At 39.2% G+C, this 24,608-nt stretch overlaps 1 protein-coding gene and 1 long non-coding RNA gene across 2 annotated transcripts; both read right to left on the bottom strand.

Annotated features, from left to right (window-relative positions):
* Positions 1-1,696: 1,696 nt before the first annotated feature.
* crbn (cereblon) lies at positions 1,697-16,702 on the bottom strand. The gene is made up of 11 exons (XM_047348349.1): positions 16,554-16,702; positions 16,160-16,272; positions 15,253-15,455; positions 14,954-15,103; positions 11,720-11,876; positions 10,551-10,613; positions 10,375-10,459; positions 10,131-10,246; positions 8,537-8,601; positions 5,640-5,771; positions 1,697-4,250 (listed from the first exon to the last, which is right to left on the bottom strand). Exons 1-11 carry the CDS (start codon positions 16,624-16,626, stop codon positions 4,067-4,069), a joined length of 1,341 nt encoding a protein of 446 aa, XP_047204305.1. The 5' UTR covers positions 16,627-16,702; the 3' UTR covers positions 1,697-4,066.
* Positions 16,703-21,147: 4,445 nt separating this feature from the next.
* Positions 21,148-23,411, bottom strand: LOC124856919. The gene is made up of 4 exons (XR_007035455.1): positions 23,335-23,411; positions 23,209-23,235; positions 22,781-22,803; positions 21,148-21,477 (listed from the first exon to the last, which is right to left on the bottom strand). It is a non-coding gene; the product is annotated as an uncharacterized LOC124856919 (long non-coding RNA).
* Between the last annotated feature and the right edge of the window lie 1,197 nt (positions 23,412-24,608).

A 24,608-nucleotide genomic window follows, 5' to 3' on the forward strand; every position in this document is an offset into this window, starting at 1 on the left:
GGGAGGGAAAATGATACATGTTTTCCACGTTTTTTACCTACAAAAATCTGAAAATAGTGGTTTGCCTTTATATTCACCCATTTTACTCTGGAAATCCTAAATAAAATCTACCCACCCATTTTTGTTACCCAATTGTTCCTTGCAGGGTTGTTTCCAGTAGCAAGGAGAGACAGGTCCACCACAATGCAACGCAAAGAGCCACAACCAAACCTATGGGCAATTTAGTGGCTTATTAAGCAAGTATGCATGCTTTTGGACTGTGAGGAAACTATAGAGAACTGATTTAAGCTTCATGCAGAAAGACTCTTGGACCGCAAACCTCCCATGAAAGTTAAAGTAGTGCTTCTGTCTCTTTCCACTTCAGTCTGCTGTGGATCCTGCAATGACATCTGAGGTTTTTTTTTAATACTTCTTTTGGCATCTTGTGCTCCAATTTCAGGATAACTTGCTTGGGGATCAAGACCTGGGCACATGTCCTCCTCCTCAAAATACCTGAGACCTCCATTAATGCCATACCAGACTCAAATACTGCTACAATCTTCTTTCTGAAGGCCTAAGAAAGCTTTCTGGATCTCACCATGATGTTCACTCTCACTGAGACAGTCAGGAGCACGTCCACCTAAATGTTAAACAGAACAACCCTTCAAAATACTGAATAATGATGTTCCCATAATGTGCACCAGATGTGACCTGTGTGTAGCTTTAGCCATTTTTTAAAACTTCCATTAGGTGTCCTAATTTTTTCACAACTGTATATATTAACTTATTGAAAAACCTCAGTAAGTTGAACATAACTGTGTTAAATAAGGGGTTTTCCATACCACGTCGCTGCTTTTAAAGCAAGCTTACCAGACTTCAGCACCTTCTTACATTAAGCATTATAAAGATTACTTAAAATTAATTTTAGCCAAACGCTTCAATCACTGTTTTCAAGCCAAATATACACTTTCCTAGGAGATAGTAGTGAATAATGCAACTGGGATGTTTTCAGAGTAACTCCGTGAACAAATATACAAGTTCCATAAAAAAACGTTGATGGGGGAACCATAAAGACATAGTATGAAAAATACGGACATGATTCAACCATTTTTAGGCCTAAAAATTAAGATAATTCAAATAATAACATTTGAAAACACTATAGAAACCCTGTTTAATCATCGTTTGTACCTACATCATTTGCCAAACTCCACGTTGATCCCATGTTTTAAGGAGTTTTGTAATTTATAATTTCTCACCCCTCTTGTTGGGAACATCTCAGCCAGCTCATTAAGGTCTGCAGCACCCCCATTTGTAACTGCAAGCTCATTAGCATAATTAGACCTGTACAGGCGTTTGTTTTACAGGTGCACATTAAATGTCAATTTCATTTTACACTACAATTTGAAAAAATATATATAAATAATTAAAGCCGTTCCATTTAAATTTCCAGGGTATGTTTTACAATTAAGATGTTGATTTGTTTTGTGTCTTACATCTGACCGAAGATCCTAAGTAAATCTGCATATTTTCTTCCAAGCATAGTACCAAGACTGGAGAAGCAGCTCAGTTTACATTGAAGACCGAAAAACAAAAACATAAAAAGCAAACCTGGACCAAAGCAGTACCAAAATACCACCAACTGATCTAAAACTTACCAAAAAGTGAAAAGGCAAAATTTTTCAAAACCTGTATATTCAGCAAATAGCCTCACCCAAACTGTGGACTTCTTGTTTTATTGTACAAGTCAGAGAAATGAGACAAAACATGCAAACTGTTCCTCTAATTTGAGTTGTTTGTAGCTGAATGATTAAGATTAAATGAGCTGTGTAAATAATCATCTTCCTTAGCAAATAAGTGAAGGGAAAAAAAAAAGAAGCCGTTGTCTAAAAGATGTCAACCATAAACAACAACAAAAATTGTTTGCAGAGCAACATTCCCAGTTTTTGTATGATTTCTCGTTGTGCTCAAATGATAATCTACAAATCAGTAGAATAACAGTTACATAATACACAGAAAGACCCAGGATGTTTGCTGCAGAGCGGCAAAAACGGATGAAAAACAAACTTGAGAGAACCCAGATATTATGAAACAATAAGCTGTGAATCTTATCATCGAGTTGCTGTTTATGAGCTTATGTTCAGGACTGGTTCACAGATTTCCCAAAGCAACAAAAGGAACGTCGAGCTGGAGAGTAGGCACCGCATTTTTAACATGCCACATGTCATGAACAAAATAAATGGAGAAGGGCAAGACCTCCGCTTTGCTCTCTGTCTTAATTAGCTTTGACCTTTATAAAACAGTCCGCCCTGAGGCACAGATACATATCCAATGTTCACTTGTGCAACCAGAGATAACGCTTGGCTGCTGAAGCATTTCGTCAGATGAGACAACCAGCCTCTGTTCAATGCAAATCAAGCACATTTTATCAGGTATATTACACATTATTATGATCACTGGTACTACCACCTGGTTTTTGTTTAGATAAAAAAAAAAAAAAAAAAACACACATAGCTGTGATAAATACCTGCAGTTTCTCTACACATCAGCAAGAATGTTAAATGAATCCCCAAAAAAACTCTTGCATACCTAAATAACATCAGATCTAACATTCCAAAAATAGCCCCTTATCATAGATCTACATATACATGAGTGCATCTTAATAAATTAAAATATGATTGACAAGTTACTTTACTCTCATAATTACATTCAGAAAGTGAAACTCATTTCATATAAATTCATTACACATAGAATGATATATTTAAAGTGTTTATTTCTGTTAATTTTGCTGGTTATTGCTAACAGAATATGAAAACACCAAAAAACAGTTTCTCAGAAATAATACATTAAGTTTAAATATTTCCAGAAATGCTACGACCATGATATGATTTTCACAGTAGCAAAGGATAAGCCACAAAAAGGTCATTGTGAAAGAATCTGGCAGCTCATATACTGCTGTATCCAAGCATATTATTGGAAAGTTGGGTGGAAGGAAAAACTGTGGTAGAAAAATGTACACAACCAACAGGGATAACCTCGAGCCCAGTAAAGAGTTTGGGGGAAGATTAACAAGACATAAACCCCAGCGGGAGTCAGAGCCTTAAGAGCTACCACACAGAAGTATCCAGAACTTGAACTACAGCTGTCTTTGTGTTAAACCACTCCAGAACCAGAGACAACATCACAAGTGTCTTACCTGTGCTAAAAAAGACAAATGCCTACCCAAATTATTATTCTTCCTACAGGCAACCTGGGGGCCTTCATGTTACAGTGATGCAGTCATTCATGCAAAAGAAGCCCTGACAGTTCTGCATAAAAATCCCTTTTCACTTTATTTAAACCTTTAATGTTCGGAGAAACTGAATGTAGTGTTTTTATTAGCTGTAAGGCAAAAGCATCAACATTAGCAGAAATAAACATTCTAAATATATCACTCTGTGTGTACTGAATCTATATACACTGAATTACTGAAATAGATGAACATATCAATGATATTCTAAATTACTGAGATGAACCTCAACTCAGTGCTCTTCTCCTCGCTGCTCTATGACAGATAAAATATCTCAGATACAAACAGCTGAAATTACAAGTTCACTAGATTAAGCGGCTGCCATAGAGGTGCCAGCTGCATGCAGTTGAGACTCTGCATTGCAGGAAGAGAACAGTTGAGATCATAAAGCACGATGCAATCAGCCAACCATTTTGCGTCTGTGTGTAGGTGTGTGAACCTTCAGCCATATTGCTTTGTATACAAAAAAAAACAGCTTGATGTGTAGCTGCTGCATGCAGAGATGTTAAACGCACGTTCCCAGTCAGCCTCCTTTTCTTTCTCACTAGCAACATCTCGCTGCCGCAACTTAAGCTCATTAAAGCAATTATTTCATCCGACCTCATAAAATCTACTCTGAAATGTGCCATTCAAAGACCCCATAACCCCATCCATTATGGTGATGGATTTCCTGCCAGAGGTGACAGTTTTTGTGATGCACTGATGACTATTAAGTAAGAAAGTATTTGCAGCTAGACACTGACAGGAGATCGAGGCTTTTTCTTTTTTTTTTTTTTTAAAGGAGGACTGGAAGGTCTGAAGTCACTGGCAGAAGACACGAGAACCCTCTCTGCCGTCCTCGCCCTCCCCCTGCGGGATGCGGGGCATCATAGCCGAACGGGTCAAACCCCAAAAGCGAGGCGGAGACAAGTCCTTCTTGGTGGCCGTGAACTTCCAACCCATATGAGAGCCACAGGTCCGGCACTGAGCGATGGTCCAGGCGTACCTGAGAGCAAAGAGACATTTAATAATAAATAAAGAGATAAAGAAGTTATAAATTTTGCCCAATTATGATTTCCCACAAAAACAACCAGTTTGCTAAAATCCCAATAAAATCATTACCATGGTGTTAAAAACAAGAGGATCAACAACATATTTTCAAGGTTCCTACAAAGGTTTCATGTCAAAGTTCCATACGTTTCCAAAGATGTCTCAAATAATTTTATATTTAAGTATAAATATATATAAATAAGCATAAATATAAGGCTGGATAAAGTGTATAGCTGACAACAGGATGGGGAATAAAGTCTGAAAATAAAAACTGTTTTCCAGGCTCTATTTTCTTTTTCCACCTTAATCCAGACCTGGATCAAAATAAATAAATAATTTAAAAGGTCCTTTAAGGTCCTGAATAAATATCCATCTAAAGTTACAATCATCAAACATTTTCCTTAATCACTGTAAGTGACATTGTTATTTTGACTCTTCAAGGTCCCAGTGAGGAAGGTTTGGTCTTTAGCTAATTGCAAAGGATATATTTAGCTCTGCAGAAATAAATCACAATCCAGAATCTGAATCATTGGCTCTAAGTCATTTAACTTTAAAAATACAAATGAAAATAAATCATGCAAATTCACCAATCAGCATGCAGTAAATGCATGCAGACCAATGTTGTATGAGCTTAAACCCCTCACAGTTCTAGTGGTTCAAAACCAGGACTGCTGTTACAGCTAGAGCAAACTGAGCCAAATTCTCAAAGACCAGTGCTATTAGCGACACACAGATTGAGCGAAATGCCTTTCATCTTCTGACCGTTGGTGTTAACTTTGATGCAGGTAAAGAAAAAGAGAGCAAGTGACCTTCTGCACAGACAAGACAGGGATGTCACAGAAAGTATAATTCATTCTCCTTGACAGAAATAAAATGATAAAAACTGTGTGTAAATAAACCTTTGTATTCATTTATTAAGAAAAATCACCATGATTTTTCATTCTGACAGTATATCATATAATAACACGGTACATATCTGCATAGAGAGCATGCAGGAACTGTACAATATGATATATTTTTAACTTGAATCAATGCTTTTCATCTCCAAAAGCAGTACGTCTGCATCTTTTATTCATTTAGAAATACAACCCTGAGGTTTTTACAGTTTGAGAAGCATCTCGCTCTTTCCAGGACCTGAAGCTCTATCTTTTTGTCACTCCTGTCTTTGTCGCAGAAGATCATTTTTACATCCCCAAGCAAGGACACCTCTGATCGTCCTATTGAGTGCAGATATGAAACAGAGGGCACATGCAAATACTGGTGAATTCAACCCCAGGAGTTCTAAAGGCAATTAACAGGTTGGGTAAAGAGCTCTAGGAGGTCAGCTCAACATAATGAGAGTTACCCTGGAAACCAGCTGTGCAGTGGGGAGGGTCTGCCGACCAGGTTCAGGTTGTTGGCTTTGTAGACAGTCAGAGTTTCATGAACGTAACCGTGAGGGTTGACGTATGCAGCCATGGGGCCGTACAAGGACAAACTGGTGGAGGAGAAAGTGGCAGATGGAACAAATCATTGGCTGGGATTCAGATTGGGAAAGATAAAACAACAGAAGGAAAGAGATAAAAAGATATTTAAGATTTAAAAGATATTAAAAGGCAAATGTTAATTCTGCCATGTCTGAAGACAATTGTTTGTTCAACAACCTCACGTTGCATGGCTATGTATACTGAGACCTAGAGCTGAACTATATATGGAATCGCAAATTGTCAACTTGTGCAATATCTCAGTTGTAGGCTATATTGAAGGCTATAATCTTTCAGCCACATTTCATTCAAACTCAAAGTGTCCTTCCTGTTTCCACACCTGATGTAGATCTCAGCCACCAACATCACTGAGCTCAGGAAGAAAATGTGGGATAATCACCATCAAGAACAACATGACAATAAAATCTCATGGTCATGTTTTCTGAACATCAGGACCAACGCAAATTTTAAATCAGACCTTAAAATCCACTTTTAGTTGAATAAATCTAAAATAAGCAGCTTTGATAACTTATCAAAATGAATAAATCAAGTACTAACGGCATTTCAAACATGCTTTACAATGCGCTGGAAATTTATTTTCCTCTTACAGGTAATTGTTTTGTTACATCCAAGCCTTTACTACTTTTGATTTTGATATTTAGTATCATTTTCTTGGCCAAAAGTCTGCAGATACCCCAAATAGAGTTAAAATATAGTGCATTTTGCACACAGCACTAAATATGCCCAATTATTCAAATATAAGTAAATATTTTACCAACAAAACCCTATTAAATATGTTCTTTTATTTAAATTATATAAGTCCATGTAGAGATTTATAACTTAAAAATGTCAATTAATTGATCAAGTTTTCTGAGTGCTGTTAAAGAACATATTTCATAAACTTTGATGCAACTCTTCAGATTAAATTTAAAAAGTACTGTTTTTCAAAACATCGTTGTTGTCATTTTCTCCAAGAAGTAATTACAGTATTTTTTAATACAACTATGTTTTTCTTGGCCCCCTATATGAAATGCATTAGTAGAATACAGACATTATTTCTGACAGGAAGCGTTTTTAACAGAGCTGTAATTACTGAATGTCACACACATAATCACTGGTTGACAAAACAACAATTTCATCTGGAAAAATATCCAGCAGGGGTCTGGACAATTTCCAATGTCTTCAGGCTTTTGTGTGTTGTGAACAAAGAGGTCACCCAAAACGGATCACAGACAGCTTGAAAATGACATTATATAACAGAGACTGTCAGTGTGGAGGTGTCATCTTTAGTCATGACGTAACCTTTGAATCTGTACAATGTCCAGGCAAACAGGCCTCAACCACAATGTGTTTGTAATAACAGTGATCACAGAGAAGAACAGAGGGTTACTTTATTCAAGAAGTCTTTTTAAAATAAAACAGATTTTCCGTCAGATTCAACTACATCTATTCTGCAGCAGTATTCAAGTGAAGTGTATTTGCTGTATTGCACATGACGAGAGACTTGTAAAATTATTCATACATTAGCTTTTGCACATTTTCGAAGCCACAGACTTGTAGCAAGGTGCTTTATTACTATTTTAATGTGACAGACTAACACAAATTAGTGCATAATTGTGTAATACAATCACAAAAAGTGAAAAGCGTGGTGTGCATTTGTCCAAAGCCCCCGGAGTTAATAAGTTCACTCTAATTGCAGCTGTAAATCTTTTAGGGAATGTCTCCATTAGCTTTGGACTTCTGGTCTAAACCATTTGGTAATTTTTCTTGGTAAAACAAATGAGGCTCAGTCAGGTTCGATTCAGAGTGTCTGAACAAAAGTTTTCAGGCCTTGCCAGATTCTCAACATATTTAGATTTAGACTTTGAGTGAATCTAAACCATTCCTCTGTGGCTTTCGCTGCTTTTGGCTGTTGAAAGGTGAACCTTCACCCCAGTATCAGCCTCTTGCAGACTTCTCCATCCATCGTCCCATCACAGATGATCAGCTTTCCCTTCCATGCTAAACAAAAGCAGCCCCACAGTATAATGCTGCCATCACCGTGTGTTGATGTGGGCATGGTGTGTTTCAGTTTTCTGCACATATGGCGTTCCTTGTGGCCTCTCTTCCATAAAGGCCAGATTTATGGAGTTCATGTCTAATAGATGTCATGTTGAAATATTCTTCCACCCGAGATGTTGGTCTCTGCAGCTCTTTCGAAGTTGATGATGGACTGAACAGAGCTCTGTGTTAAACATCTCCACGGCTTTCTCTCTGACCTGTCTGCTGTGTTCCTTGGTCTTTGTGATGCAGTTTGTTCTCTAATGTTCTCTAACAAACTTCTGAGGCCTTTAAAGAACAAATGGATTTATACTGAGATTAAATTACACACAGGTCGACTCTGTTTACCAATGAGGTGACTTTTGAAGGCAGTTTCTGCCCTAGATTTTATTTAGGGGGTATCAGAGTAAAATTATACACTACTTTCAGTTTGTCTATCACACAAACTCCCAATAAAATACAATAACGTAACGAGACAGAAGGTGAAGAAGTGCAAGTGAATATTATATACATAAATATTTTATTAAAGTGTTTGTTTCATTAAGTATTTTCTTTTACTTTTACTCCCTTATGGACCTGTAGTTGTATTTTGGGACTTATTTTTTATCTATGAGTCAGAAGAAGGAGTGCTATAGTCATTGAAATCCATTCAAAACCATCGAATTAACTAAATTATGATGTTTTAACATCTGAAAGAAGTCCAAGTAACAACTGGAAATTAAGAAAAATAAGTCCTCACCTGAAGATCTCATTCTTTGTTGTGATTTCTGTGTCCTGACACTGTTTACAGCACAATGACGTACACTGAAGAGGAGACATAGCGCCAAAACAGGTTATATTCTCCAGTCACTGTCTATGATAAATGTACACTGATGACTCTGATGAACAACACTGTAAAATTCATTTCAACCTTCAGGCTTCAACAAAAAAAAAAAAACTCAGGTCATAACAGGTTTTAAATGTGCTGCACATATCCAGCTTAGACCTAGGCAGCGACAGCCTCTTCTTAAAGTAGGTTAAAACAATTATCCTGCTATTTTTACCCCACAATATTTGTAATTATCAACTAGATGTCAACTAAAGTGGTGTTTTGTTGAACTATGTTGGTCTCCGATTGTAAGATAGAGGGTGGGAGAGTACGTTTTCGGTAATGCTGCCGCTGCTCCGGGTTGTTGGGGTGAGGAAAGAGCTAAGCCAAAAAGCAAAGCTATACTAGTCCCTCCATCTTCTTGCCCTAATCTATTATTATAATATATATGGATCACAACAAAATAAAAGTAGGGATCCCTGATACAAGTGGCTGAAATTAGCTTTCTTCACAGGGTAGCTTGGCTCTGCCTTAGACATGGTGGGAGAAGCTCATTAATCCAGGCGGAGTCCCAGTCGAAGGATACCCAGGGCAGACCTACAACTTGATGGAGGGACTGGATTTTTGTTCTGACCTGAGAACACCTTGGGATCCCCCAGTATGGGTGGTTTTCTGGTGCCCATGTGCAAAATGTGTCTCTGTGTACAAATATTAAAAGCATATTAGATATAACCACATATGGGCATATTAGTATGAAACAATTAGCTTGGTTTAAAAAAAAAATCTCAACAGCTTCATCATAATTATATATTAAACACAATTTTTTAAAACAGGATATAACCTTATTTGATATCAAGCCTGCATTAAACCTGATTGTTACAGACAAGGGTCATACCTTCAGTTACCACTAGCGGCCCTTTATGTCCTGTACATAGAAGCATCACTTGATCAGGACAGGGATGTGGAGGCGACTGAGTTCATCTGCTGTAACCTTCCCTCTGAGGGAAGCTCAAGCTATTGCCTACAAAACGTTCTACAAAGGACTGACAAATTACTGAAATGAATCATGCAGAACATGTGAATGTTTGTAACAACACGGTGGGACTTATGGACATTCCTGTCCTAGAGGGGACCTGTCTGCAGGACTAAAAACTTGCCCTGACACACATGAGACACAGATAAACCAGGATGACAAAGACCAGACTGCTTTGTTATGTTTAAAGTAAACATGAGAAGTAAGAATGGTGTGACTTAAACACAAAAAGCTGCTTCAACAGTGTGTGCACTTTTCACCCTGGATGCAAACCTTCCTACTGTTGAGATCAACCACTTTCCTCAAATAAAACAATACTTACTTATGTTTTGCAGTAAATCAATTCTGGACTGAATCTTTGCAGCAACAACTCATCTGTTCAAAGAACCCCATAAGGAAGAACAGACACGCTTTGCAAAGTGGATCTCACCACAAAATGAGGGGAACTTTTTCCACTTCTATGAAGACAGAGCAGAGGGACAAAGCACTTACCCGGTCCATGATGTCAAGCTCACAGCGGAGTCTCTGGATTGCGCTGCCAATCTTGAGCAGCTGGAGCCGCAGAGCGTCATCTATGGGCAGACAGGCCGCCACCCTGTAGGAGAAGTCTGACACAAACCAGACAGAAGAAGAGATTGATGAGTTGAACAGGAGACAGAAAAAAAAGAGCACAAACAAGAGCCAGGTGTGCACGGACGTGCACGATCAATGAGCAATAAACTGAAGAGTGGCTGACCTACGGCGTTTGTTGGGAGTGAGTCATCCTTTAGGTTCTCGTCCCATTCGTGGAGCTGCTTTTTCACTCTGTTCATGAGGGACTCCTGTGAGGTTGAGAAAAGTGTCCATTCTGTTAGGTGAGATGATCATTCGTGAAAGATAGTCCATGTTGTGTAAGTGGACTGCAGCACTCACAGAGTCATAGAGAGAGTACACCCAGGGTGGCCATGGAGTCAGGCTGGCACAGTGAAACTTCCTCTGTAAACAGCATCGAATCAACCGCTGGTGAATTTTATTTACTGAGGAACTTTTTTCTTGGACCCCCAACCCAACCCTTTTTTCAGACAGACTCAGTCCATTATGCACTGAGCCTATATATGGGCACTTGGACATAGACCAATACATTACAACGCCTTTGAGCAGAAATCCATATGTTGTTCATACCCCTTTTCAATTTGTTCCTTCAAACAGAAAATAAATCTGAAATATGTGCGGTGCATTTCTATTCAGCCTCCCTTCACTCTGATACTCCTAAATAAAATTAAATTGCCAAGATGTGTGTAGATTAGTCTCAGCATGAATACAGCAGCTATGTGAAGGCCTCATAGGCTTTTAGGATGCCACAAGTCAGGTAGGGGACACAGCAAACATGTGGACAAAGACATCAAAGTGAGAGGGAGTTAAAACAAAAACAAAAAAAACAACTAACATTTAGCCTACATGCAATACACTGTGTGTGGAGGAAACCTATCACTGCACATAACCGGTGGTGGCAGCATCATGCTGTGGGGCTCCAGCTGAGAATCTATGCAAGACTTGAAACTGATGTACACAGTGCTCTCTATCAAATCCAAGTAGAACCTGAGGCAAATATTACAGACTTTAGATGCTCAAAGCAGGTATTGCAGCTGTAATTGCAGTGAAAGATGGTTCTACATAGCATTGACGCAGAGCAGCTGAATATATATATATAATACACATGCAACACTTTCTGATTTTTATTAGTTAAAAAGATTTTTGTATCATTTCCTTTCCGCTTCACTTTATGTTTTTATGTAATGTGACAAATGCAGATAGGAATACTTTTGCAAGCTGATGTACATAAACCTACTGCATTAACAAAGGTTTGTACTGTAGGTGGTGTATTACTGTATTCTGTAGCAATTTAAGTTCAGTTATTTCTTACTAAGGACCCTAATTCAAACTATGACAGAGCCTCACTATTAAAGAAACAAATACAGAGTAGTGTGCACTTAGTTTTGGTCACTCAGTAGAACATTCTGAATGTCTCATAGGTAAAGACTCCTGGTTGTGCTTTGAGGTGAGGCATACATATTAAGACAATTGGTGGAGGAGCATCTGACCTGTTGATTCAACCAGCGCTGTGCCTCTTTACAGCCCTGAGCTCTGGGTTTGGAAGAGGGGGACATGTGGAGCCTGGACAGGGGCGTCAGCTGCACGGCAGAGAGCGGGTCTGGAAGGATTCGTTCAGGGAGGATTTGCACTTTAGCTTGTCTGATCCTGAGAGACACACAAAAAGGACAATGATGAATAGCAGCATAAACATGTGATGTGACGAGTAAATGTTAGGAAGTGTAGGACAGGAGGTTTGCAAATGTGAGAGGTGCTGCAACAAGAAAGCTAGCAATAAGCTATAAAACATCCTTAACTGGCACAAAATACATTTAATACAAATTAAACAAATATTTCTTCCTAGGCTAAAAAAGCACAAACTTTATGTAATTTAAAGCAGATACAAGATAAAAAGGTTAATTTAAGTGAGCAATAATTTAAATGCTCTAATTTCTGGAGTTATAACTATAATAGGAGGTCATAATAAGATTATGAACAACAATTTATGTGCATTATATAATCATAGCTAAAAAAACATGCAGATGTGTCTTTATAAAGGCTCACTTATATGGAAAGAAAACCTCAATGATTTCCTGGGCAGAAGAGGATGGTAGTTAAAATGATCTATAATAGGGGTACAACTGTTACGCAAGCAGCTTTAATCCAGCAACACTTCCTTGGTTCATAAACAAACAACTGCTCATTACAAACTGAGACATTATTAAGCCCATTTCAAAGAGCTGTGCAGCACAGACAGCAGCAAATTAGGCAGACAGATGTATAACTGAATGAAAAGTACAGTATGTTTGTGCTGTATTTTATCTACCATCTACCTGTTTAATTAACAGAGAATACAAAGATTAAAAAGTATTTTATCTGTATGTTCACACCAAGACAAGAAGCGGCTTAAAACAGATTTGGGTTTTTCACGTACAATCAACCTGTTTTTCACCTTTAACAATGATGTTTATCGTGGAGGAGAGACTGAACTGGCAATTGAAACTCCCTGTCTGTCTCTGTCATGTGACCAGCTCAGTTTGCCGTGCTGCTAGATTGTCAGATATCTCGAGACAGTCGATACATGTTATGCTGTTCAAAGCAAAATGATAAATAACTGAAACAGACGAACAACTTTTTTCCTTTCAATTTTGTCTTTACACAGTCAACAGGAACTGCCCGAACTCAAGCTAGAGTCACATCATAAAAGAGAGGAAACAAGCTAAATTTAAGCCAACAGTGTCTTTGTAATGATGCAGCTAGCTTACCAGCAAGATAATAAAACATTAGAGTTCAGTAAAGTTTATATTGTCCAGAAATGTCCCCAAGTTATTTGTTCAGTTGGAGAGATATTTGTGTGGTCCTAGTTGTGAAGTAACAGCTAACATTAGAAAAATTGGTAGGATCCATTAAGAGCCCACAGTCTACTAACAACAGCAATAAATGATCTGGCTCTTTTCACAGTAAAATATCCACATGAGGAGCAGATCGGCTGTCAGAGCAGCTTTAACTTTTCATTACATGAGACAGATATTGTTTGTAAGACTCGAGCGTTGGACCACGAGTCTAACTCAGGTTTAGAGTCTTGGACCATGAGTCAAAGTCAAGTCTCAGGTCTTTATTGTACAAGTCTAAGTTGGGGATTTTTTGCGACTTGAGTGAGACTTGAGTGTGGGTGTGATATTTGAGACACCCACTAATAGATCTTTAAGGGAGAAATGAAACATCTCAGGTGATGCAATGTCAAAACAATGTATATTTTCAATAGTAACATAAAAAATATAATTTTAATGAAACAAAGTGTTTTATTTTACTGCATTTATATTTCAGTTTTCTTCACAAATTCATGAAGTGCAGCTTTAATGAATCCATGCGCATGAATGCATGGAGCATAATTGTCTGGATTTATAGAAGTTTGTGCATATTTCTCAAAACAAAAAAAAACAAAAAAACTCCCTGCCGTCTCTGTGAATGTGACAACAACTGCACTCAAGGTTTTTGTATTTAATACCTGGAGGTTAGACTGCCCTCTAGCTGTGAACTTCTAGAGTCAATTAAATCAAGATTCCAGAAAGTTAAATGATTGGTTCAAACCCATATTCTTATATTATTGAGTTAATAGCTTCAAGGTGCTTAATATTAAGTTTTCATGTTAGATTTAGGGCTTCAGTGTCTGCCCAGGGACATCTTGGTGTGTAGATTGACAAGAATTTAAACTGTCAGCCTTAATAATAATTAGTGGGTAACTCCTACGTGTGGCCAACATGGTTCTCTTCTGTTTCAGGAAACCAAAAACAAAACTGCGCTCTGGTATGTCTCAGTGTTATGGCCTCAGGGCCATTTGATTTGCATCGGATTGTGTGATTGCACGTTGAGGATTTGCTGGCCCAGCTGTGCAGCTCTGGGATTGGCTGAGTTGTCCTAACTCCTCCTTATGGACGTCCTTCTGGAACCTTATTGGACTGTTCATCTCCTGCTCCTCCAATCACAGAAAAGACCCTCCTATTTATACTCAGCTCACCTGTCACTGAGGGTGGCTGTGATTTAGTCTGTGCAGCTTGCCTCTTTGTTGGGTTTGTAGTGAAAATGGTTGACTTTGACTCTTGCTTGTTTGTAAAAATGTTTGCTAGCTCTATTTACTAGGTACTGCCATGTCTAGATTGCAAATGAGAGTTTATATAGAGACCTGTCTTGTGTACCTTAACTGGCATTTATGAGCTTCTGAAAGCAGGCCCAGAAGCCTCACTTTGGGAAGCTGTTTAAGTTTTGATCAGGGACTGAAAGCTTTTTATTTTGGGTCCTTATTGGTTAATCATACTTTTGGAAATATTAGTTTTAGGTTAACTCCATTGTCGACTTTATTTTATTGAAGATTGTTCTTGTTTCATCTGAAGTTTTTTATTTATTAGAGATTATGTATATAAACCTCAGCTGTATGTTTGTACTAGTTCTCCTTTTTTAAAAACCTGAACCTGACAGAACAATAAACTGCTTTTTATTTTAAAACCCACCAACATTTGGTTTAATGTTACTTGCCCTTTTCCCTGGATTAGCTGGGTCGTAACACTCCGTAATCTAATGACTACAGTTTCAACTTCTACAACCTGCTAGGAGAAATCATATTTCGCACTCTGTGAGTACACAGCGTAGATTCTGTCTGTTGCCAATCCCCACTGAACTGAGATGTGAAAACAAGCATTCAGTCCCTGACCTTTGATTTCACACTACATGAGACCAAATCAACTTACCCGTCAGCTTGAGTTCTTATCTCATGGACCTTAAATCTCTGCCTCCCAACGGCTTTCACTTTGACGGTTTCAATGCCGTACTCCTGCTCCTCTCGGTATGCGTATATTTCAGCTGTTGTTCCAAACTCGGCCTCGGGCTCACCTGCATCACTGCAAACACATAGAGAAACTCTGAAATAGTGTTGATCCAGAACAGCTTGAATGATTTCAGCAGAGCATAGCTATTCTGACAAAAAGAAAAAATATGGGATGATAGTAATTTAGTTTTGCATGCTACACCCTACATTTCCACTACACACCTGTGTGCGAGCACTGCAAAGGTTCGGTCCTTCTGGATAACGCTGCGCATCATGCTGACTTCCTGCGGCCTAAAGAGCTGCAGGGGCAGCGTCTGACCCGGTACCAGCATCACGGCTGTGTGAGGCAACACAGGGATGGTCTGGCAGCTGTCGTCATCATGCACGGTGCGCCCGTGGAACTCCTCCATGTCTGAACCCAGGTACTGCAATCAAAGGGGTTGGTTATTGTTAAAAAACAAGACAACTGGTGAAGATAGTGTAAGAGGAAAATTAGGAAGTAGCCAGTAGCAGTTAAAAATATTTCAGTTCTTACGAGGTTAAAACCTGAAAAATGTGTCATTCATTTGTATTCAGCATCCCTTTACTGTAATTCCCCTAAATAAAATCCAATGAAATCAAATGCCTTCAGAAGAATCTCAGTATAAATTCAGCTGTTCCACCTGAAAGCCTCAGAGGCCTGTGGTAACTCTGGAGGAGCTGAGGAAATAGCTCAGGTGGGAGAATCTGTCAATGGCACGGCCATTAGCTGTGCACAAATGAAGTTGTTGTGGAATAATGGTAAGACACTTGTCATAGGTGAAAAAATTCTGTTTGCAGTTTGCCACAAGCCAAGTAGGAAAAATAGCAACAATGTGGGAAAAGGTGTGAATGTTAGAGGAGACCAATGTTGAACTTTTAGGCATAAATGTAATTGCTATGTGTGTCTGAAAACTAACGCTGCACATCCACACTGTTAGGCATAGTGGTGGCAGCATCATGCTGTGGGAATGTTTTCCAAAGGAAAAAGGAGAGATTGAAATTTCAGTTCCGGGACGCAAAGATGGGAGTTTGACAAAACCAAAAAGCAAACAGAAGCTCGATAAGTTCACATATTATATCAGCTGACGTTTTAAGAGTCACTGCTCACCGCATGAGATGTGGGAAGACTGGGGTCAAAGGTGATGATGTTGGGCTTTTCCGCCTCGTCACTGTCTCGGTCCTCAGTCTCCATGTCATCTTCCTCCTCTTCTTCCTCGTTGCCTGCCGCGGCGCAAGTTAGTGAAGACACAGAGATGCAGGTTAACTCAGATTCTGCGTCCTAACACAACCACAGCTGCTAAAAGCCTTCTATAAGAGCCCGAATTACTGCTTTAAAAAGGTAAACAAAGACAGAAAGCGAAAGCTCGGGGATCAAAGATGGACCAGTGAGGCTGTGAAACCTGAGGAGTGGCCTGTGTTGAAGCTGTCTCAGCTGTTATCAGAAGGAGGACATGAAGTGTCTCCTGCGGACACTCTGAGCTGTTTCTGCTGCTCGTTGTTACCTGGTAGAAGATGCAGATGGTTCCCCATGTTGTCGTTGATGTTGTCTTCGCCTCCGCCTTCCTCGTCAGCCATATCCTTGTGTTTACAATGCCAACTCTTATTCTACGGCTTCTTCTATGTGCCGCGCTCACATGAAGGGAAGAGCGCCGCCTGGTGACCCTAAGAATAAAAACAGAACCAGTCCATTTTAGCTCTGGCTGTATGTTTAGGCTCATTCTTGCTGGAAGGCGAACCGCCATTCCAGTTTTAAATCTTTTTCAACTTTAAGGGTTTCTTCCTAAATAGCTCTGTATTTAACTCCATCCATCGCCCTATCAACTCTGACTGCCTTCCCTTTTCTTGCTGAAGAAAAGCATCCCCACAGCATGATGTTGCCACTACCATGTTTTACTATCAGGATGGAGTACAGAGTCTTGTGCAGTGTTGTTCTTTTGTTTTGTCAAACGTGGCGTTTTTCATTCAGGCCAAAATGTGTAAATCTGGTCTCATCTGACCAGGGAAACCCTCATTCACATTTTCTGTCACAGACAAACAGTACCTCTTATGGCTTTGTTGTTGCCGCTCTTACATAAAGAATTATGTAAGCAGATTTGCTTGTTCACTAATGAAACTCAGTCTTTCACAGAATAGCTGTGGTTACACTGAGATGCAATAAAACAAACGTGAACTCCATTTACTATTTAGGTGACTTCTGAAGATGGTTAGTTGCACTGTAATTTATTTGGGGGTATCAGAGTAAGGGGGCTCAATATTATTATACCAGTTGTCAAATTTGTAAACAAATTGAAACTTATCATTTTCTTACCACCTCATGGGTGCACGCTATATTTAGCATGGCATGTTCACTACATACTGTGTCCTTTTGCACAGCAAAAGCCACTCAGCCTCATCTCCTATCTTAAAACGGTTGAACTAAGCATTCTCTGAATGGCACTCCTTTGAAAACCTTTCCGTTCTGCTCATTCAAAATTATAAAATCCTAACACATCCAATGGAACTGAATGGCACTAAGACTGGAATCTGCAGCTTGAATAAATCCATGTCCTTTAGTTTTACTGCCAGTGCGCAGAAATAAACAAATGAAGTTTCATTACCATTGACAATTTTTAAACATCCCAATATTTGGACCCATGTTTTCATTTGTTCAGAAAAAAAGAGGGAAAATGCTTGAAGTAAAGAAAAAAAAAATGCAATTTCTTGCATTTAAATAAAATATACTAAATGTAGTTTCACTGAACGAATGTGTCGCTCTCAAGATGTAGCTGCACATCTTCAACCCCAATAAGTCTGAAATTTCCTAATTACAGGTACATCTCATGATGGCGACGGTGGTAGGGATTTGTCCTGTAACCGGGGGTTGCTGGTTCGAAGCCCTGCTCAGTCCATCTCAGTCGTTGTGTCCTTGGGCAAGACACCACTTCACTTGCCTCGCCTGCTGATGGTGGCCAGTGTGTGGCAGCCTCACTTCTGTAGCTGTGGCTACATTGAAGCTTACCACTGTCATTGTGTGAATGGATGGAAAACTGTAGTGTAAACTGTTTTAGGGTCTCTGGGGACTTGATAGCGCGCTATACAAGTGCAGGTCATTTACGATTTACCATCTCAAAATATGAGTATGTCGTGAAAACGTTCAATAGGTTTTGTCACGTTTTTCAAATAGTGAAACTTATTTATTACACACAGAAAATTAGAAAAATTCAAACAGACATGTAAGTAAAAAGTATGTCTATTTCTATGCACTCAGTACTTTTTTGTACTTTTGCATGAATTACTGCTTCAGTGAGGCGTGGCACGGTGTCGGTCAGCCTATGGTTCTGCTCAGGTGTGATGGAAGCCCAGGTTGCTTTGATAGCAGCCTGCAGGTTATCTGCATTGTTGGGTTTGGTGTCTGACATGTTCCTCTTGACAATACTCCATTGATTCTCTGGGATTTGGGTATGGACAGTTTGCTGACCAATCAAGCTCAGTAACACCATGATCACTGAACCAGCTTTTGGTCCCTTTAGGAGTGTGGGCCGGTACAAAGTCCTGTTGGAAAATAAAATTTAGCATCTCCATAAAGCTTGTCAGCAGAAGGAAGCATGAAGTGCTTAAAATATCCTGGTAGATGGCTGTATTGACTGCAGACTTCAGAAAAACCCAGTGGACCAACAACAGCAGATGACAAGGTACCCCAAACCATCACCGACTGTGAAAACTTCACACTGGACTTTAAACATCTTGGATTCTGTGCCTCTCCATTGTTCTTCCAGACTCTGGGACCTTGATTTCAAAATAATATGCAAACTTTACAGGTCCTTCTCAAAATATTAGCATATTGTGATAAAGTTCATTATTTTCCATAATGTCATGATGAAAATTTAACATTCATATATTTTAGATTCATTGCACACTAACTGAAATATTTCAGGTCTTTTATTGTCTTAATACGGATGATTTTGGCATACAGCTCATGAAAACCCAAAATTCCTATCTCACAAAATTAGCATATTTCATCCGACCAATAAAAGAAAAGTGTTTTTAATACAAAAAACGTCAACCTTCAAATAATCATGTACAGTTATGCACTCAATACTTGGTCGGGAATCCTTTTGCAGAAATGACTGCTTCAATGCGGCGTGGCATGGAGGCAATCAGCCTGTGGCACTGCTGAGGTCTTATGGAGGCCCAGGATGCTTCGATAGCGGCCTTTAGCTCATCCAGAGTGTTGGGTCTTGAGTCTCTCAACGTTCTCTTCACAATATCCCACAGATTCTCTATGGGGTTCAGGTCAGGAGAGTTGGCAGGCCAATTGAGCACAGTGATACCATGGTCAGTAAACCATTTACTAGTGGTTTTGGCACTGTGAGCAGGTGCCAGGTCAGTGCTGAAAAATGAAATCTTCATCTCCATAAAGCTTTTCAGCAGATGGAAGCATGAAGTGCTCCAAAATCTCCTGATAGCTAGCTGCATTGACCCTGCCCTTGATAAAACACAGTGGACCAACACCAGCAGCTGACACGGCACCCAGACCATCACTGACTGTTGGTACTTGACACTGGACTTCTGGCATTTTGGCATTTCCTTCTCCCCAGTCTTCCTCCAGACTCTGGCACCTTGATTTCCGAATGACATGCAGAATTTGCTTTCATCCGAAAAAAGTACTTTGGACCACTGAGCAACAGTCCAGTGCTGCTTCTCTGTAGCCCAGGTCAGGCGCTTCTGCCGCTGTTTCTGGTTCAAAAGTGGCTTGACCTGGGGAATGCGGCACCTGTAGCCCATTTCCTGCACACGCCTGTGCACGGTGGCTCTGGATGTTTCTACTCCAGACTCAGTCCACTGCTTCCGCAGGTCCCCCAAGGTCTGGAATCGGCCCTTCTCCACAATCTTCCTCAGGGTCCGGTCACCTCTTCTTGTTGTGCAGCGTTTTCTGCCACACTTTTTCCTTCCCACAGACTTCCCACTGAGGTGCCTTGATACAGCACTCTGGGAACAGCCTATTCATTCAGAAATTTCTTTCTGTGTCTTACCCTCTTGCTTGAGGGTGTCAATAGTGGCCTTCTGGACAGCAGTCAGGTCGGTAGTCTTACCCATGATTGGGGTTTTGAGTGATGAACCAGGCTGGGAGTTTTAAAGGCCTCAGGAATCTTTTGCAGGTGTTTAGAGTTAACTCGTTGATTCAGATGATTAGGTTCATAGCTCGTTTAGAGACTCTTTTAATGATATGCTAATTTTGTGAGATAGGAATTTGGGGTTTTCATGAGCTGTATGCCAAAATCATCCGTATTAAGACAATAAAAGACCTGAAATATTTCAGTTAGTGTGCAATGAATCTAAAATATATGAATGTTAAATTTTCATCATGACATTATGGAAAATAATGAACTTTATCACAATATGCTAATATTTTGAGAAGGACCTGTATTTAATCTGAAAAGAAGATGGACAACTAAGCATCAACCCGGTTCTCTTTCCCCTTAGCCCAGGTAAGACGCTTGTTGCCCATATGTAGGATTTATCTGTGCATAACGACTCGATATGACCCCAGCCTCACTCCACTTCTTGTGAAGCTCCCCTAAATTCCTGAATGGGTTTTGCTTGACAATCCTCTCAAGGCTACAAATATCCCTGCTGCACTTTTTCTTCTACTCAATTTTCTATTAATACACTTGGATACACCACTCTGATCAACTTCTTTAGCAGTGACCTTTAGTAGTTTACTCAGCTTGTGCTTGTTAAATGTGTCTTGTGGACATCTGGTCAGCCTTCCCCATGATTGTGTAGCCTACTAACCCAGACCAAGAACAGAGGCTTATGAAACCTCTGCAGGTGCTTTGACTAGCAGATTAGAATGCTAAAGCAAATTTTCTTACTGTGTCCATCTTTGAGCAAAAGTCACAGGAAATTAAGGCTTGAAATATTTCACTCTAAATCTATATAATAGCTTATTTCAGGAAAGGAAACTAATTTTTCATTTGAGGTGTTCCTGTACAATTTATGCTTCCATATAAAAACTTCAGAACTCTTCTGGTTTCTTTGAGTTCATACATCTTCTTTTTCCCCAGCACTGAAAACAAATGTTTACATATACACTAAATAAAAGAAGCAGAACAGTTCTGGAAACTTAACAGTGTTCATTTATTGTTCAATACACCACATGACAGTTTGCAAGTAAACAAGTTGTATTATGGTCCATGAACAATGCAGCTGCACTTCTGATGGATTCCAACATCTTAAAACTTCTTCCAGCAACACATCCACAGCTGGGCCAGTGGACGCTGTCCTCAGATACCAAGATCAGGACCTGGTCACAATTTCAGCCGATGCTTCGAGCGATCCACTTCCTGGATGACTGCGTCTGAAGAAGCTCACATGGGATCACAGCTGGCAGGGATGAGGGCTTACTTTGACCTCTGCCTCATCTTTCGCCTTTTACGCTTCAGCCTTTTGGAAATAAAACAAAAAAACAACAGCAGCTTTGAGAAAAACATCCAGCTCATCTTCACTAAAGCAAATCTATGGACTTGATACTTTTTGCTTCCTCTGAATCACCTTGACTAGCTTCAAGCAGACCACTAAGAGATTTAGAAATTAGTTTCTTGGTTTATGCACTCAAGTTAAGTAAAATCTGGAGCATCTTCCTCATACTGAAGTCAAACCCTGACAAAAATGTTTTTAATGGAATCTGGGCAATTGAAATCAGTTTCCCAAATTAACAGTGGCTAAAGTGTAATTTTAACCATTACATCTTTAATTTTAAGCCTTCAGATGCAGGCCATTGCATCCCTTTGCAGTTTTAGCCCTTTCAAACTCAGTAAACGTACAAAATAGCAGAACCACTTCTCACTCAAAAAACAGCATAAAATGTCCCATTAGTCTGCGCTGAATTGGTCATTGTAAAAACAGTCATTGAAAATGTTGTTTCCCTTTGAAATGAGATTACTTCTTTACTACCTGGGCTTTACATTGTAGCTGGATTAATGTTTATAGGCAGCGCAAAAACCACCCATTTGCCATTTCACAAAACAGTGTTTCGTGCATCAACCTTTAATGTTTTTAGGTGTGTATAGACAAAAAAAATATAAAAATGCTAGTAAACATGAGCACATGCTTTACTAATATGAGCAAAAAATGGTATCCATGTTCAAAGGTCTAAAAAAATGAGTTTGGAAGCTACATTAAATCCTAAAAACACCCATTTTATAAAACTGGGGAATAAAAAAAAAAAAAAGATTTTAGTCTTTGTATCAGTTTCTCATGTTACAATGTCATTAGTTGCGGTTTTTAAAATGGCAAAGATTTTCTACAGTATGGGACACGAGCTATAGCCTGAATAAGACTATTAAAATCAATTATGTAATTAAATTTAAGCATTCATAATTCTGCAAAGAACACTTCCTAAAAGCTGTATGGCAATTCTTAACAAAAAGATGTAGAAATGATGCCAAGTCATGCTAAATTCACTGTTTTGGTGATACGTTTTTATAAAATCAGATTTAAAATTTTGCAACTTAGTAAATTTTTCACCTTCATACATGATTTTCCCAGCATTAAAAAAAAATAAAATTCTAATCCCTTTTCAGATTAAATGAATTTAGACAACTCATTTGTTAATGTTACTGACATGGCTATGTCAAACTACACGTGTTCAGCTTTAACTACCACAGCAAGTTAACCCATTGAGAAATAAACCCTCAACTGATAATTAGGAATCAGCAATGTGGGTGGGCTGGCAGTAAATGCTTACCTGCGCATGCGCTTCTTCCTCCACTGGAACATGAAATAAAAACAGTTATTAAAATTGAGTTTTTTTACTTAAACAACGCAGCATAGAAGCAAAACAGCACGCTTTTTATGAAAGCGATTCAACACGTCGAGCCTTGTTGCAACACAGCAAACCAAAATAAATATGGCATTAATGGGTCCACTGGTTCTCTCCTACCAGCAGCACGCAGTGAAGGGGCCTTCTTATAATCAAAACCAATAGGGTGAAATTACCCGACATCAATATTAACTAAGATTAGAAAAAAAATAATTGCGAACACATAAAGCGACGTGCTTATCAATCGGACATGGATAAGAAGCGAATGGGGTCGTGCTGAAATACAAGCTAGCAGAGCAGAAGCACGAGAACAAACAAACGTCAAAAATACAGACACTAACTCTTTATCTTACCTTGGCTCTCATCGTGTGGAGACTTTTCTGTGAAAATGACACAAATAACTGGTTAGCAACTGCAGATGACTGGTTATATTTAAAGATTCATTTGGATTTGGTTTGCAGTGAATCTAGTCAACGTACCTCAACGAGAGAAGAGCAACGGAAAGAGGATGTGACGATGAAGGAGCGCGACTTTTATTGAGTAGTGACGTCATTTCACACTGATGCGGGAAATGTAGTTCAGGACAAGACATTCACCAATAAAACTGAAAAGATCTTTCAAAAGAATCCGGGTTGTTGTTTTGCTGACCAATTAATACTCATAAACTTGTGGAGGTTTTGTTGGTAGTGATATTATGATGAATTAAGATGCGTTCTCTTTGTATTCTAAAGTCAAATATTCCAAGTTACTGTTGGAAAAAAGACGCCTTGTCTGAAGTCGCATTTCTTTGCTCCCTTACTAGCTCAGAGTTCAGGATCCAATATGGCTGCAGAACATATTAGCACTTTTGAAAATTGTGTCTCATTAAACCACAGCACACATAGTTCTGTAAAATATGAATTTGTTATCTTGTTTCTTTTGTGTTTAAACACATAAAATGGAGATATATAATATAAGCGGCTTGTGTTTCAATAGTTGTTAGCAAATCACTCTATTGCTGCGTTCCATTAACCTCGGAAGTCAGAACTGGGAAGTCGGAGTTTAAGTCATCTTGCATGTAGCAGCCATCAGGTATGGTCCTGTTTCTCCGACTTTCCAACTCATAATTCCGACCTTAGTCCCAGTTGAAATTTCGGACTCGGAAGACGGAAATTCTGACTTCAGAGTACAAATCTTCTCGGGTGTGTGGTCATTACAATCCCGGAGCTCTGACGTCAAAGACAAATTCAATGCAGATTTGTTCACAGCAGCAAATGGGCAAGCAGCATGTACAGATGCAAGAGGGAGGCTGCTGGGTTTTTGTTTTTAACTGTTTCCATGTCAACACATCTAAATCCAGCTGGATGCACTGGTGGTGCTAACAACTAATATCCTTCAATCATTGGCGCATCTGCTGCAAAACATACTGTATTTCTTGAGGTGTGGCAAATGTCAAAATAATACAAATAATTAAGTTTGATGTAGTGGAGACTGCCACCACCTCTTGTTGGTTCCCATGGAGACAGACCACAGGCTTGTGGAGAGACATTACTTCTCAGGGAAGTCTTCTGGCTTGCTTGGATGTTGAGAGATAAGAAGTCCTGCTACTTGTTTCGTTTTCCTTTAATGTAGAGATAATGCAATTTTCTTGATATAGAGAATAATGCAAAAGCATTAACACCTCTGAACTGGTCCACATTTTGTACTGTTAAAACCACAAACTTCAATGAATTCTATTGGGATTTTTTTTTGATAAACCAACAAACTGAAGTGG

This window comes from Girardinichthys multiradiatus, chromosome 20 (genome assembly GCF_021462225.1).
Source record: "Girardinichthys multiradiatus isolate DD_20200921_A chromosome 20, DD_fGirMul_XY1, whole genome shotgun sequence".
NCBI lineage: Eukaryota > Metazoa > Chordata > Actinopteri > Cyprinodontiformes > Goodeidae > Girardinichthys > Girardinichthys multiradiatus.